The following is a 14021-nucleotide window of genomic DNA, read 5'->3' as shown; positions in this document are numbered from 1 at the left end:
TTCCAACTGCAGTATTGTACAGTAAAGCTCAAATCAAGGCGACAACATTGTCGGACTAAAGCTGGAGACATTTGCCAGTTCAGAATAATACGGCAAATGTTCGGCCCGTGTGTATGTCGATCTGTCCAACAGAAGCCATACGTTAGGCTGCCATTTCTGTCAGATGTGCATGCTGGAAAGCCAGCAGCCGACCGACTATTGATCAGCGCTCTCAGCCAATGGCAGAGAGTGCTGATTGGAGTGTTCTGGGGGGGGGGGGGGGCACGCCCCCCTATCAGAACACAATAGCTCAGTGGGGGAGATTGCTGGACTAACCTTGCATGGTTAGTACAGTGTCTCTGACCGGAGCTGGATTGCACGAAAAAACTGTAGTGTGCACCTGGCTTTAGTCTTGTACATTTTGAAGGTGATTGAAATTTGAGCCACAGCTTTTTTCTGTCCAATGCTTTTTTTCTTGGATTTTCTGATTAGAGCTGCTTGGCCTTTTTGAAACCACTCTTTCCCAGCCTAGATAATCTACATGATAGCTGATGGTGAAAAACTCTTATTAAGATGCGTTCTGAAAATCTGGAATTGTAATGGGCGAAAACATGGGCCCCTAAAATATTTGTGAACACAGTACTTCTAAGCCCAGTTGTAACATGGAAAATTGTTTTTGTGAACTATAATCCCTTTTACCGCCACAAAAAATAAGCATTCCATAACCTATTTCTATTTATTTGGCTGTCACATGACTGCACAGCCTTTCTCACCATCCTCACTTTGCACACAGAGAGCGGAATCACAGGGGGTGCTTTGTGGCCAAATGATTGGAGATAAATGCATGCTGCATCCTAGGGAGCTTTGATACGCAAACTGATCACAACATAAATCTGCTTCCATACTTGGTGTGCTCAGGTTGCAAAAGCAGGATCTGGTAACTGCCAGAATCACCAGGTGTTTGCAAGCAAAGACATTTAAAAGAGAACACGGTATGTATCCTAACATCTTCATGGAAAAGCAAATCCCATATAAAAAAAATGAAATTTTGGGGTAGCATTTACTTGACCTAATTTCCCAGCGTCACTTTGTGTACCTTTTTAGAGCTGATGTACAGTGGCTTGCGAAAGTATTCGGCCCCCTTGAACTTTTCAACCTTTTGCCACATTTCAGGCTTCAAACATAAAGATATAAAATTTTTATTTTTTGTGAAGAATCACCAACAAGTGGGACACAATTGTGAAGTGGAACGAAATCTTTTGGATTTTTGAAACTTTTTTAACTAATAAAAAAATGAAAAGTGGGGCGTGCAAAATTATTCGGCCCCCTTGCGTTAATACTTTGTAGAGCCACCTTTTGCTGCGATTACAGCTGCAAGTCGCTTGGGGTATGTCTCTATCAGTTTTGCACATCGAGAGACTGAAATTCTTGCCCATTCTTCCTTGCAAAACAGCTCGAGCTCAGTGAGGTTGGATGGAGAGCGTTTGTGAACAGCAGTTTTCAGCTCTTTCCACAGATTCTCGATTGGATTCAGGTCTGGACTTTGACTTGGCCATTCTATCACCTGGATACGTTTATTTGTGAACCATTCCTTTGTAGATTTTGCTGTATGTTTGGGATCATTGTCTTGTTGGAAGATAAATCTCCGTCCCAGTTTCAGGTCTTTTGCAGACTCCAACAGGTTTTCATCCAGAATGGTCCTGTATTTGGCTGCATCCATCTTCCCCTCAATTTTAACCATCTTCCCTGTCCCTGCTGAAGAAAAGCAGGCCCAAACCATGATGCTGCCACCACCATGTTTGACAGTGGGGATGGTGTGTTGAGTGTGATGAGCTGTGTTGCTTTTACGCCAAACATATCGTTTTGCATTGTGGCCAAAAAGTTCGATTTTGGTTTCATCGGACCAGTGCACCTTCTTCCACATGTTTGGTGTGTCTCCCAGGTGGCTTGTGGCAAACTTTAGACGAGACTTTTTATGGATATCTTTGAGAAATGGCTTTCCTCTTGCCACTCTTCCATAAAGGCCAGATTTGTGCAGTGTACGACTGATTGTTGTCCTATGGACAGACTCTCCCACCTCAGCTGTAGTTCTCTGCAGTTCATCCAGAGTGATCATGGGTCTCTTGGCTGCATCTCTGATCAGTCTTCTCCTTGTCTGAGCTGAAAGTTTAGAGGGACAGCCAGGTCTTGGTAGATTTGCAGTGGTCTGATACTCCTTCCATTTCAAAATGATCGCTTGAACTGTGCTCCTTGGGATGTTTAAAGCTTGGGAAATCTTTTTGTATCCAAATCCGGCTTTAAACTTCTCCACAACAGTATTACGGACCTGCCTGGTGTGTTCCTTGGTCTTCATGATGCTCTCTGCGCTTTCAACAGAACCCTGAGACTATCACAGAGCAGGTGCATTTATACAGAGACTTGATTACACACAGGTGGATTCTATTTATCACCATCAGTCATTTAGGACAACATTGGATCATTCAGAGATCCTCGCTGAACTTCTGGAGTGAGTTTGCTGCACTGAAAGTAAAGGGGCCGAATAATTTTGCACGCACCACTTTTCAGTTTTTTAATTGCTAAAAAAGTTTAAAATATCCAATAGATTTCGTTCCACTTCACAATTGTGTCCCACTTGTTGGTGATTCTTCACAAAAAATTAAAAATTTATATCTTTATGTTTGAAGCCTGAAATGTGGCAAAAGGTTGAAAAGTTCAAGGGGGCCGAATACTTTCGCAAGCCACTGTAGCTTGTGAGGGTGATCAAATAACATTTCTTATGTGACAAAATATGAAAGGAATACATTTTTATATTTTTATATTTCAATTTTTTTTTTTTTTTTTTTTTTAGGGATTTGAAATATCTTTGTTTAAAACAAGGATCAGGTTATTACTCTTTTTCAATGTTTAGCATTCAAAGAAAACTTTACCAGGTAGTAGTATTTGGGTAGAGATGAAATGACACTCTGCATTTGTGTTTTGAGGCCTCATTTACTTTTATTTGTTTTCTTCAGGGCTCCTTGGTGTCTCGTGAAGCCAGTGATAAAGAAAAGGTAATTTTGTATTCAATATTGCTTAACTATAAAAATTTTCCTGATCATTTACTACAGGGCACAGGCTTCTTTAACCACTTCAGCCCCGGAAGGATTTACCCTCTTAATATCCAGGCCATTTTTTGCGACACAGCACTGCATTACTTTAACTGCTTCCCGACCAGGGGCGGGCATTTATAATGCGACAGGTTGGCTCCCCTGGGCAAGCCGTCGTAGCTGTACGTCGGCTCTTTAAGATGCTGTAGCAGGCGCGCGCAGCATGTCCCCGGAGCCATCGCGAATGCCTGGTGGACACGATGACCGCCGGGCATCCGCGGTCACTCGTTCATGACAGAGCGAGAACCGGGATCTGTGTGTGTGTAAACAAACAAATCCCAGTTCTGTCAGGGGAGAGGAGACACTGTTCCTACTAAGTAGGAACAACGATCTCTCTCCTCCTGTAGTCAGCCACATTCCCCCCACAGTTATAAACACACATAGGGAACACATTGAACCTCTTGATCACCCCTAGTGTTAACCCCTTTCCTGCCAGTGACATTTATACAGTATTCAATGGCTATTTTTTTTTTCGCAATGTTGCAGTCCCGATAAAAATCACAATCGCAGATCACCGCCATTACAAATATAAAAAATAATAATAAAAATGCCATAAATCTATCCCCTATTTTGTAGCCGCTATAACTTTTGCGCAAACCAATCATACGCTTATTGCAATTATTTATTTATTTTTTTTACGAAAAATATGTAGAATAGTACATATCTGCCTAAACTGATGAAGAAATGTGTTTTTTTTTTTTTGGGGGGGGGGGGATATTTTTTATAGCAGAAAGTACAAAAAGTTGTGGGGTTTTTTTTTTTTTCAAAATTGTGACTTTTTTTGTCTATAGTGCAAAAAATAAAAAAACGCAGAGGTGATCAAATACCACCAAAAAGCTCTATTTGTGCGGAATTTTGTTTGGGTACAACATCGCACTACCACGCAATTGTCAGTTAAAGCGACGCAGTGCCGTATCGCAAAACAATGGCCTGGTCAGGAAGGAGCAAATCCTTCCGGGGCTGAAGTGGTTAACTGACAATTGCGTGGGCGTGCGATGCTGTACCCAAATAAAATTGATGTATATTTTTCCCACAAATAGAGCTTTCTTTTGGTGGTATTTGATCACCTCTGCAGTTTTTATTTTTTTTTATTTTTTACGCTATAAACAAAAAATGCAAACAATTTAGAAAAAAAAACATTTTTTACTTTGCACTATAATACATATCCAAAAAAAATGTAAACATTTCTTCAAAAATTTAGGCCAACAGTTCTACAAATTTTTGGTGAAAAAAATCACAATAAGAGTTTTATTGTTTGGTTTGCGCAAAAGTTATAGCGTTTACAAACTGTTATAGATTTATGGACTTTTTTAAATGTTTTTATTAGTAATGGCGGCGATCAGTGATTTTAAGCGGGACTGCGACATTGCAGCGGACAAATCTGTCCTAAATGATGCTTTTTGGGAACGAGTGACACCAATACAGTGATCAGTGCTAAAAATATGCACTGATCACTGTATAGAGGACACTGGCAGGGATAGGTTAACATCAGGGGCGATCAAGGGTTAAATGTGTTCCCTGCTAGTGTTTTATAACTGTGTGGGGATGGACTGACAGGAAGAACACACAGATCACTGTTCCTGATTACTAGGAACAGAACATCTGTGTACTTCCCTGTCAGAACGGGGATCTGCCTTGTTTACCTAGACAGATGCCCATTCTGTGTCTCTGAGGAAAGATTGCAGGTGGCCGGCGGACCCACAGATTGGCTCCCCCACTGTGCAGCGGCACGTGCGCGCCCACAGTATATATGCAGTGGGCAGGCTAAGTTCCCCTTTGTTCACTTTTTTTTTTTTTTCCCTTCTAAATTCCAACTTCCTTATGTACCAATATGGCATTCGTTTGCAAAAATATTAAAGCTCTCTATTTATTCTACACACACTTAGTTACTCACTATTCTACACACACTTACTTACTCACTATCCTAGTGGATGTTTCACAAACGTATCATTACTTCTGCTTTACTTCCTGGGCAGACTGTAGGTCATGACACAGAAAGGAGTTGACCAGCTGACCTCATTAGCACACGCCATGCATCATCCATGCTCCTACCAACCCACCCATTTTCAGGTGCATGTTTTTTATGTGGAATGCAATAAAAATAAATCAGTGATCATCATTCTCACTAAAAACACAGGCATAATTTTTTTTCTCTCTCTCTACCTAACTTTAATTTTGCATAGATAGGTTATTTGACATTTTGAAATGTGCAGGAAATAAAGGCCTATGTGGAGCAGAGCTGTAGTATTGAAAACAGGAGGAGTGTGCCCTGGGTTCTGTAAAGCTCTAAAATACACTATACAGTCTGATTGTACGATCTCCTTTTGATCTACCATCAACTCTGTAGTGAAAAGGCCTGTCTGATTGGATACATAGGTGATAGGTGGGTACTCCTAATCCATAGTTCTGGTAATTCTAAACAAAATTGTACAATCAGATTGTATAATGTAAGGCCATCTTTATACAAGTACATAAGAGGGAGTGGACAAACACTCAGCTGTCGAGCCCCGTTCACATCTATGCATAGAGGGGAACTCACATATTCCCACATGCATTTTTTTTTTTTTTTTTTTTTTTTGAGTGGGTGGGGGGGGGGTGTTTTGGAGCATTTTAACTCTGTCACGCATAGACAAGCAACGATTGTCCCAAAGGAGCTTCAGATCCTTTTTTTTTTTTTTTTTTTTTTTTTTTTTCTTTAGAGCAGAGCTTGGAATTTTTTTTACTGTGATTTTTGGTGCAGCATTCTGAAATGCAAGGAAATGCACAGATGTGACTGGAGCCTCCTTATTCTTGTGTTAACGCACCAATTTCACTTTCAGGACCCATTCACATCTAGCATAGTGAGAGCGCACGTTTTGTGGCTTGTTTTTTCTCCTGTGACACGCATAGGGTAGACTGTTGATTTCAATGGGCTGTGCTACATGAGACTCATGGGTCATTTTGGCATGTCATGGGTTGCGTGTTTTTTACTGTGCATTTTGCAGCATTTGCCACTTGTTTTTTCACATGGCGAAATGTGTTTGCTTCTGTGTTTGGTGTGCCGTTAATAATGGCACTGAAAGCGCAACTAGGTCATTTTAGGTGTATATAGGTGGCCATATACTATACAATCTGATTGTACAATCACCTTTAGATTTACCAGATTTACATAATAGGAGGAAACGCCCACTTAGCCAATCACTCTGTATCCAATCAGGCAGGCCCTTGCACTACATAGTAAAGCTAAAGGAGCTTGTACAATCAGATTGTATGGTGAACTTGACAGAACCCAGGACACACTTCTCCTGTTTTAAATACTGCGGCTCTATTCACATAGGCTGTTATCCCATCTCTCATTTCCTGCACACTTCAAAATGCCAAATAAACGCTCTATGCAAGATTAAAGTTAAGGTAGGAAGAAAAAAAATTGATGCTTGTCTATTTAATGAAATTGATCACTGATTGATTGCATTTCACTTAAAAAGCATGCACATGGAAATGGGTGGGTAGGTAGGAGGGTGGATGATGCAGGGTGTGTGCTAATGAGGTCAGCTGGTCAACTCCTTCCTGTGTCATGACCTATAGTTTGCCCAAGAAGTAAGGCAGAAGTAATGGCTGTGTGTTCGGAAACATTCGTGAAGACAGTGAGGAAAGTGTCTGTAGAATGAATGGAAAGCTGTTTTATTTTTGCAAAAGTAGTACAATAATGCTATATTGGTACATAGTGGAGATGGAATTTAGGAAAAAGGTGTATTTGGCCTTTAAATTATTACGACTGATGTGCAGCTACCTTCCAGTGACTGGATACTTGGGAGGAGAGAAGACTGCAGGAGCATCCTCCTGTATAACCCCCCCCTGCTAGTGTCCTTAGGTAATAAACCTCTTCTCTCTGAGAGATGTCCATCTTGTATCTTGAGGTTTTTTTCTTTTCCAAGATGATTATTTTGTCACTTGCACTATAGTCACTGTGGCTCAATCTGCATCTTCCGGATTGGTGGACTCCTTGGCAGGCAGCGCTTTGCAGGACCATATCCAGACCCTGCCTAATGAAAGATGCAGGGCTGACCTAATGTTGCTTTTGCACTGGATCCTGCTGTGGGCATTCCCCTTGGTGTGCAGTGCAGAATGTGTAGCTAGGCACAGGATGATTTACAGGTCCAGAACCATAGACCGCTTGGTAAAGAGCCCATCAGAGATATGCCTTTCATGGAGGGTGAAGCCAGGAAGGGCTTAATTCTCCCTGATTCTTGCTACAGAAGTGGCGAGTACAGCGTAGAAGCATTCATCCCAGGGTGGTATCTGCTATCCACCCTCTGGTGATGCAGTGAGTACCAGGATAGCTGGGGTTACTGGTGGTTTGGTGCCGTTTCGTTGTCATGCTGGAAGGTGCCTGATGTGACGCTATTTTGCCTGCCCAAACCGCCTTCTGCAAATGCACCACCTCATGCTTAGGGAGCTTACTGCACTTGCATGTCCTGATCGTTCCTTTCTGGACTTGGGGTGACAATTAACAGCTTCTGGTTCTGAGGCACATAACAGGTTTCCACTCCTTAAGTTAAGAAGTTAGTTCCTTTTGTTCCTCTCAGTCTTCCAATGGTATGTCTAAGACCGGAACATACTTTTGTAAGGAGACAAGGCCTTCCAAACCAACTATGGCAGGATCCAAGGCTTACACACAGTAAATTGGTGTCTCCACTTCTCTAAGGTGGGGTACATCTGTCAGTTGTTCGGTCCCAGAACATTTCAGATACCTTGGTACAAAGTAATTTCCAAGGGAGTTTTGCCCTGTTCATGCTCTCCAACTTGTCTTCTTCCCTGCCATGCTGGGAGAAAATACTTGCTCTGTTCAACAGCTTTTGTATGAAAGGGTCATTAGCCCTGTACCAGGAGAGTGCTTTCAAAGTTTTACTTGAACTTCTTTATAGTTCCCTAATGGAAGACCTTGGCCCATTCTGCTTCTGAAAACTTGCTCCTTCAAGTCAGCGCATATGAGGCAGAAAAGGGAATTTGCAATCTGCGTCTAGGCTATCAGCATGTAGACCTTCCCTATTGAGTAGGTACTCACTGATAGTCTAGTCCAACAATGCCTCGGCCGCAGCCTACCTCATTTATGAAGAAGACACCCAGAAGTCATGCCTCTCTAAAGGAAGTGAAGTTGAGTTAGGTCTCATTCACATGAGGGAGTACTAAACCGTACCCCTGTGGAGGGCTGCATTTTCCTGCATGGTGTGCTAAAAGTGTTTGTCCATCCCCATGCAGGCAGTCATATTAATGTCAATTGGACAGCAGAGGCTGGCCAGATGCAGATACTACTCTAATTGTCTGTGTTTGGGGCTGTGCACCTGCATGGATATCCGATTTAGGAGTAGTGTCTATGTCCGTGCAGCTGCTGTATCCCAGATGACGTTGGGACTGGGACACAGCAGATGCACAGCCCTCTTAGGGCATATGCTTTAGTATGCACCATGTGAATGACGCCTTAAAGTGGGATTCCAGGCTCTAACTAAGCCTAAATCTGCCACCGCGCTCCCCCTCCCTCTAATTCCAATTATAACTACCCTGTAGAAGAAATGTTTGTGTACCTATTCTCAGGGCTCTCTCTGGTCCAGTCACCTGATCTCCCCAGCAGACAGCTTCAAGGTTGAGGAGAGAGTGCCGACAATGGCTGGAATGCCTGGATGGTGCTGTCATCCATAGGTTTACTATGGGCCACCCATTGTTGGCTGTCGCTCTTCTCCCCTGAAGCTTCCGCTGGTTGCTGACCATGTGACCAGACTGGAGCTCCCTGAGAATAGGTAGGTATAACACTTATCCTTTGCCAGGGCAGGTAAAACAGGAGTTAGAAGGGGGGCATTTAAAGCTTATCTCGAGCCCTAAATTCCACTTTAATGGCATGGCCGTTGAAGCCACATTATCGAGACAAGGGCCTTTCAGATTAAAACCTCCCTACACTCTTGAAGGCTAGGAGGTCAACTTCTAGTAAAGCTAAACATTACACTATGGTGGAAGTCAAGGAACTGTAATCCTAGACCTACTCTGTCCTTCCTCCAGTCAGGTCTGACCAATACTTGAGCACAATTAAGGGACCAATTTCGGCATTGGCTGTTCTTGGTCTCTTACTCTCTAGCTTTCTTCAGGGAATAGCACATATTTCTCCTTCTGTGTATTACGATGTATTACCTTGGGATCTCAGTCTAGTTCATTTGGCTCTTCAGAGGCCCCCCTTTTCAACCTAATAGGAATATTTCTTTGACTCACCTTGCCCATCAGGGGACCTTTCTTATGGCTATATCACCAGCTTCTCAGTTGGTGGCCTTATTCTCCCTTGCTTGGTGAGGCACAAGGACAAAGTTGTCTTGTGACCTCCTTCCTCCTGAAGATATTCTCTGCCTTCCACTATAGTCAAGACCTTGTCCGTTGTCCTCCTTTCCTTATGTGCGGCTCCAAAACATGCAAGCCAAAGGGATTACCTCTCCTCTACTACCCCTTTTAGGAGATTGGATTCCCTCTATGCCTTCTAAAGATTCCCACAAAGGCTTCCCTGCTTTTCGCTCCTCCGTTGGTAAGTGCTTTAGATAAGTTATTGTTAGAGGCTGTAGTCTGAAGGACAGGCATTCATCCTATCCTTGTTAAGAGGTTATAAACTTCTGACAAGTGTTTACTTGTTGCAAGCCAAAGCACTGAGTGATTTCGCTCTGTACTGTGCATCACTCACCACCGAAAGACTTCCCCGACTCCAAGAGATAAAGGGAGAAGGGTAGGGCCCTCCAGCATATACCCTGTGGTTCATATCCTCAGCTGCGAATGTGTTTGTGTGCTGTGGAGGGGGGGGGGGGGGGGGGGTGTCCTTTCCCTCCAATCAGGGCTATTCGGATCTCTTTCCTCTGAGCTGTGCAGTGTGTGACATCAGGACCCTACCCCCTGCCTCTGGAAGCTCAGAAATGCTGTCTAAATTCTGGACTTTGAACTGATGTAGAGAAGAAATTGCTGCAGATAAACATGTACAACTTATGTAGGAGGATTTGTTTCATCTCTCTATTACATGAGGCCAGTCACTTCACTGAGTATATCTAAGAGAACCAGTTAACAACCGCCCGCCGCAGTTGTACTGTGGCAGGTCGGCTCTCCTGCGCGAATCGCCATCATTGTACTTCAGCAGGCGCAGTTGCGCGCCACTACAAGCTATGGGACTGTGCTTTGAGTAGAGGAGACTGTCAGCAGGCAGCCCACGATTACCTAGTACAGAGGCGGAATGGGGATCTGCCTTTGTAAACAAGGCGGATCCCCATTCTGACAGGAGACATGACGGAGATCTACTGTTACCAGTGATTGGGAACAGTGATCTATGTCATGTGCCAGGCAGCCCATCCCCCCCTACAGTTAGAACACAGCCCCTTGATCGCCCCCTAGTGTTAACCCCTTTCCTGCCAGTGTCATTTTTACATTGATCGATGCATTTTTATAACACTGATCAATGTAATGTCACTGGTCCCCAAAAAGTGTCATTTGGGGTCAGATTTGTCCGCCGCAATGTCACAGTCCCGCTAAAAATCACAGATCACTGCTATCACTAGTAAAAAAAATAAGTCTCTGAATCTATCCGATAGTTTGTAGACTTTTGCGCAAACCAATCAATATACGCCTATTGTGGTGTTTTGTTTTTTTTGTTTTTTTTTTTTAATTAAAAAAGTTTGCTTTGTTTATAGCGCAAAAAATAGAAACCGTAGAGATTATCAAATACCAACAAAAGAAAGCTCTATTTGTGGGAAAAAAAGAATGTCGATTTTGTTTGGGTACAGCGTCGCACAAGCAATTGTCAGTTAAAGCAACGCAGTGCCGTATCGCAAAAAATGGCCTGGTCATTAAGAGGGCAAATCCTTCCCGTCCTTAAGTGGTTAAGGCGCATCTCCAAGCAGCACGAGCCTGGCCTGGCTGAGTGACGTCGGCTAACTTTAGCCCGGTGTTGGCTGAAAATGTGTCACAGGAGTGCAGAACTAAGTGCACTCCTGTGACTAAATGGAGAAGAATAGCCAAAAGAGCTTTTCCCCTACTTCTCCTTTAATGAATACATAGCTACACATTTTTTCTTTTTTATATCTTCCTGGAGTTAAGCTTTAAATTGGTTTTGATTTAACTTTTAAATGCTATGTGCTATATTGTCCTCCATATTTGTTGGTGTGTTATAATTATAGCATATTTGTAATCGCATTTCTACATCCTTTCTTAACAATTTGTTCAAATGAGATCTCTGTCAGGCAGGGGGTGCATTGTGTAACACTAAAAAACACTATCTGCAACGCTACACACAAAAATGTAAAGCACAAATACTGCTGCCTCCATGTACTAATAAAAAAACTTATATATCTTGCGTAGGAACAACATTTCTTTTTTTATTATATTAATATACGTTGATAATATTTATATTGGGCTCATTTTGTTTCCCCATAATGTATATGTAACAAAAAAAACATGCCAGTTATACAGTTTGTATGCGCATATAATAGAAAAGCTCCACTCCCTCCTGGTCATTCTCAGAATTCTTTGTTTTGATTCTCTCTAAACTTTTCCGTGTTGGTATTTCATTTATTCTAAGGGTCGGTTCACACTGGGGCAACACGACAGCCGTCCTACTTTGGATCCGACTTTGCCCTGCGACATGTGTCCGACTTTCAATGAACGGGGATCCGACTTGGATCCCCGCCACTGTGTTTGGTATGAATCTTTAGGGGGAACTCTGCGCCAAATTTTAAATAAAAAACCGGCATGGGTTCCCCCTCCAGGGGCATACCAGGCACTTGGGTCTGGTATGTACCTTGAGGGGAACCCCCTACGCCGAAAAAACGGCGTGGGGGGGTCCCCCCCAATCCATACCAGACCCTTATCCGAGCACGCAGCCCGGCCGGACAGGAATGGGGGTGGGGACGAGCGAGCGCCCCCCCCTCCTGAACCGTACCGGGCCCCATGCCCTCAACATGGGGGGTTGGTGCCTTGGGGGAGGGGGCGCTCTGCGGCCCCCCCCACCCCAAAGCACCTTGTCCCCATGTTGATGAGGACAAGGGCCTCTTCCCGACAACCCTGGCCGTTGGTTGTCGGGGTCTGCGGGCGGAGGGCTTATCGGAATCCGGGAGCCCCCTTTAATTAAAGGGGGCCCCCAGATCCCGGCCCCCCACCCTATGTGAATGAGTATGGGGTACATCGTACCCCTACCCATTCACCTAGGGAAAAAGTGTCAATTTAAAAAAAACACTACATAGATTTTTAAAGTATTTTATTAGACAGCTCCGGGGGTCTTCTTCCGACTTCGGGGGTCTCTCCGGTTCTTCTCCACGCTCTCCGGATCTTCCTCCGGGCTCCTCCGCTCTCTTCTGCCGCTCTTTTGCTAAAGCGGAGGAGCCCGGTCTTCCGTCTTCTGCCCTCTTTTCTTCTGATGTTGACACGACGCTCTCTCCGGCTAGAATGCTCTCTGTGCGCTCTGCTCTGACTTATATAGGCGGTGACCCCGCCCCCTTATGCCGTCACAGTCCCTGAGCATGTTGGGACTATGACTGCATAAGGGGGCGTGGTCATCACCCTAAAACGTCACAGTCCCAGCATGCCCAGGGACTGTGATGGCATAAGGGGGCGTGGTCACCACCTATATAAGTCAGAGCGGAGCGCTCAGAGTGCATTCCAGCCCCAGAGAGCGTCGTGTCAACATCAGGAGAAAAGATTGAAGACCGGGCTCCTTCGCTATAGCAAAAGAGCGGCAAAAGAGCAGAAAATAGTGGAGGAGCCCGGCAGAAGATCCGGAGAGACCCCCGAAGAGAAGAAGGCAGCAGACCGGGCTCCCCCGCTATAGCAAAAGAGCGGCAAAAGAGCAGAAAATAGCGGAGGAGCCCGGCAGAAGACCCGGAGAGCGCGGAGAAGAACCGGAGAGACCCCCGAAGTCGGAAGAAGACCCCCGGAGCTGTCTAATCAATTACTTTAAAAATCTGTGTAGTGTTTTTTTTTAAATTGACACTTTCCCTAGGTGAATGGGTAGGGGTTCGATGTACCCCATACTCATTCACATAGGGTGGGGGGCCGGGATCTGGGGGCCCTCTTATTAAAGGGGGCTCCCGGATTCCGATAAGCCCTCCGCCCGCAGACCCAGACAACCAACGGCCAGGGTTGTCGGGAAGAGGCCCTTGGCCTCATCAACATGGGGACAAGGTGCTTTGGGGTGGGGGGGGCCGCAGAGCGCCCCCTCCCCCAAGGCACCAACCCCCCATGTTGAGGGCATGCGGCCTGGTACGGTTCAGGAGGGGGGGGGGGGGGGGCGCTCGCTCGTCCCCACCCCCATTCCTGTCCGGCCGGGCTGCGTGCTCGGATAAGGGTCTGGTATGGATTGGGGGACCCCCCACGCCGTTTTTTCGGCGTAGGGGGTTCCCCTCAAGGTCCATACCAGACCCAAGGGCCTGGTATGCTCTTGGAGGGGGAACCCATGCCGGATTTTTATTTAAAATTTGGCGCGGAGTTCCCCCTCAAGATCATCTGAGCACAAGTCGCATGCCGAAGTCGGATCATGCGAGACGGCGATCCGACTTCAATGATAGTCAATAGGCTGAAGTCGGAACAAAGTAGTACAGGGAGTACGCTCTGAAGTCGGAGCGACTTCAGTAGTGTCTATTAAGACGCTCCCATTCACTTAAATGTGAATCTCTTTCTGGGGCGACTTGAGGGCGTACAAGTCGGATCCCAAGTCGTCCCAGTGTGAACCGACCCTGAGCCTAAGAACAGTTTTTGTTTTGTCATTATTTGCTTGTAACTTTGTCAATATTTACTTGTAACAAGATTCATTAACAGTACCACAAAAAGAGCAGTTGTGGACTACTAGAAATTTCAACATTGCTCAATTTACATAAATTCTTGTACAGTTAGAAAGTTAGGTAATGCCCT

General features: G+C 44.7%; 1 protein-coding gene across 2 annotated transcripts in view; it reads left to right on the top strand.

Moving 5' to 3' along the window:
- Window positions 1–14021, top strand: part of PIP4K2C (phosphatidylinositol-5-phosphate 4-kinase type 2 gamma) — a 174482-nt gene that overhangs the window by 129713 nt on the left and 30748 nt on the right. For both annotated transcript variants that reach the window (XM_073613779.1, XM_073613778.1), the window contains one exon: window positions 2991–3029. In XM_073613779.1, coding sequence (XP_073469880.1) covers window positions 2991–3029 — 39 coding nt within the window. The remainder of the gene's footprint in view (window positions 1–2990; window positions 3030–14021) is intronic.

Source organism: Aquarana catesbeiana, linkage group LG02 (genome assembly GCF_042186555.1).
Source record: "Aquarana catesbeiana isolate 2022-GZ linkage group LG02, ASM4218655v1, whole genome shotgun sequence".
NCBI lineage: Eukaryota > Metazoa > Chordata > Amphibia > Anura > Ranidae > Aquarana > Aquarana catesbeiana.
Note: the sequence above shows the minus strand (reverse complement) of the source record. Positions and strands in the feature narration are given on the sequence as shown.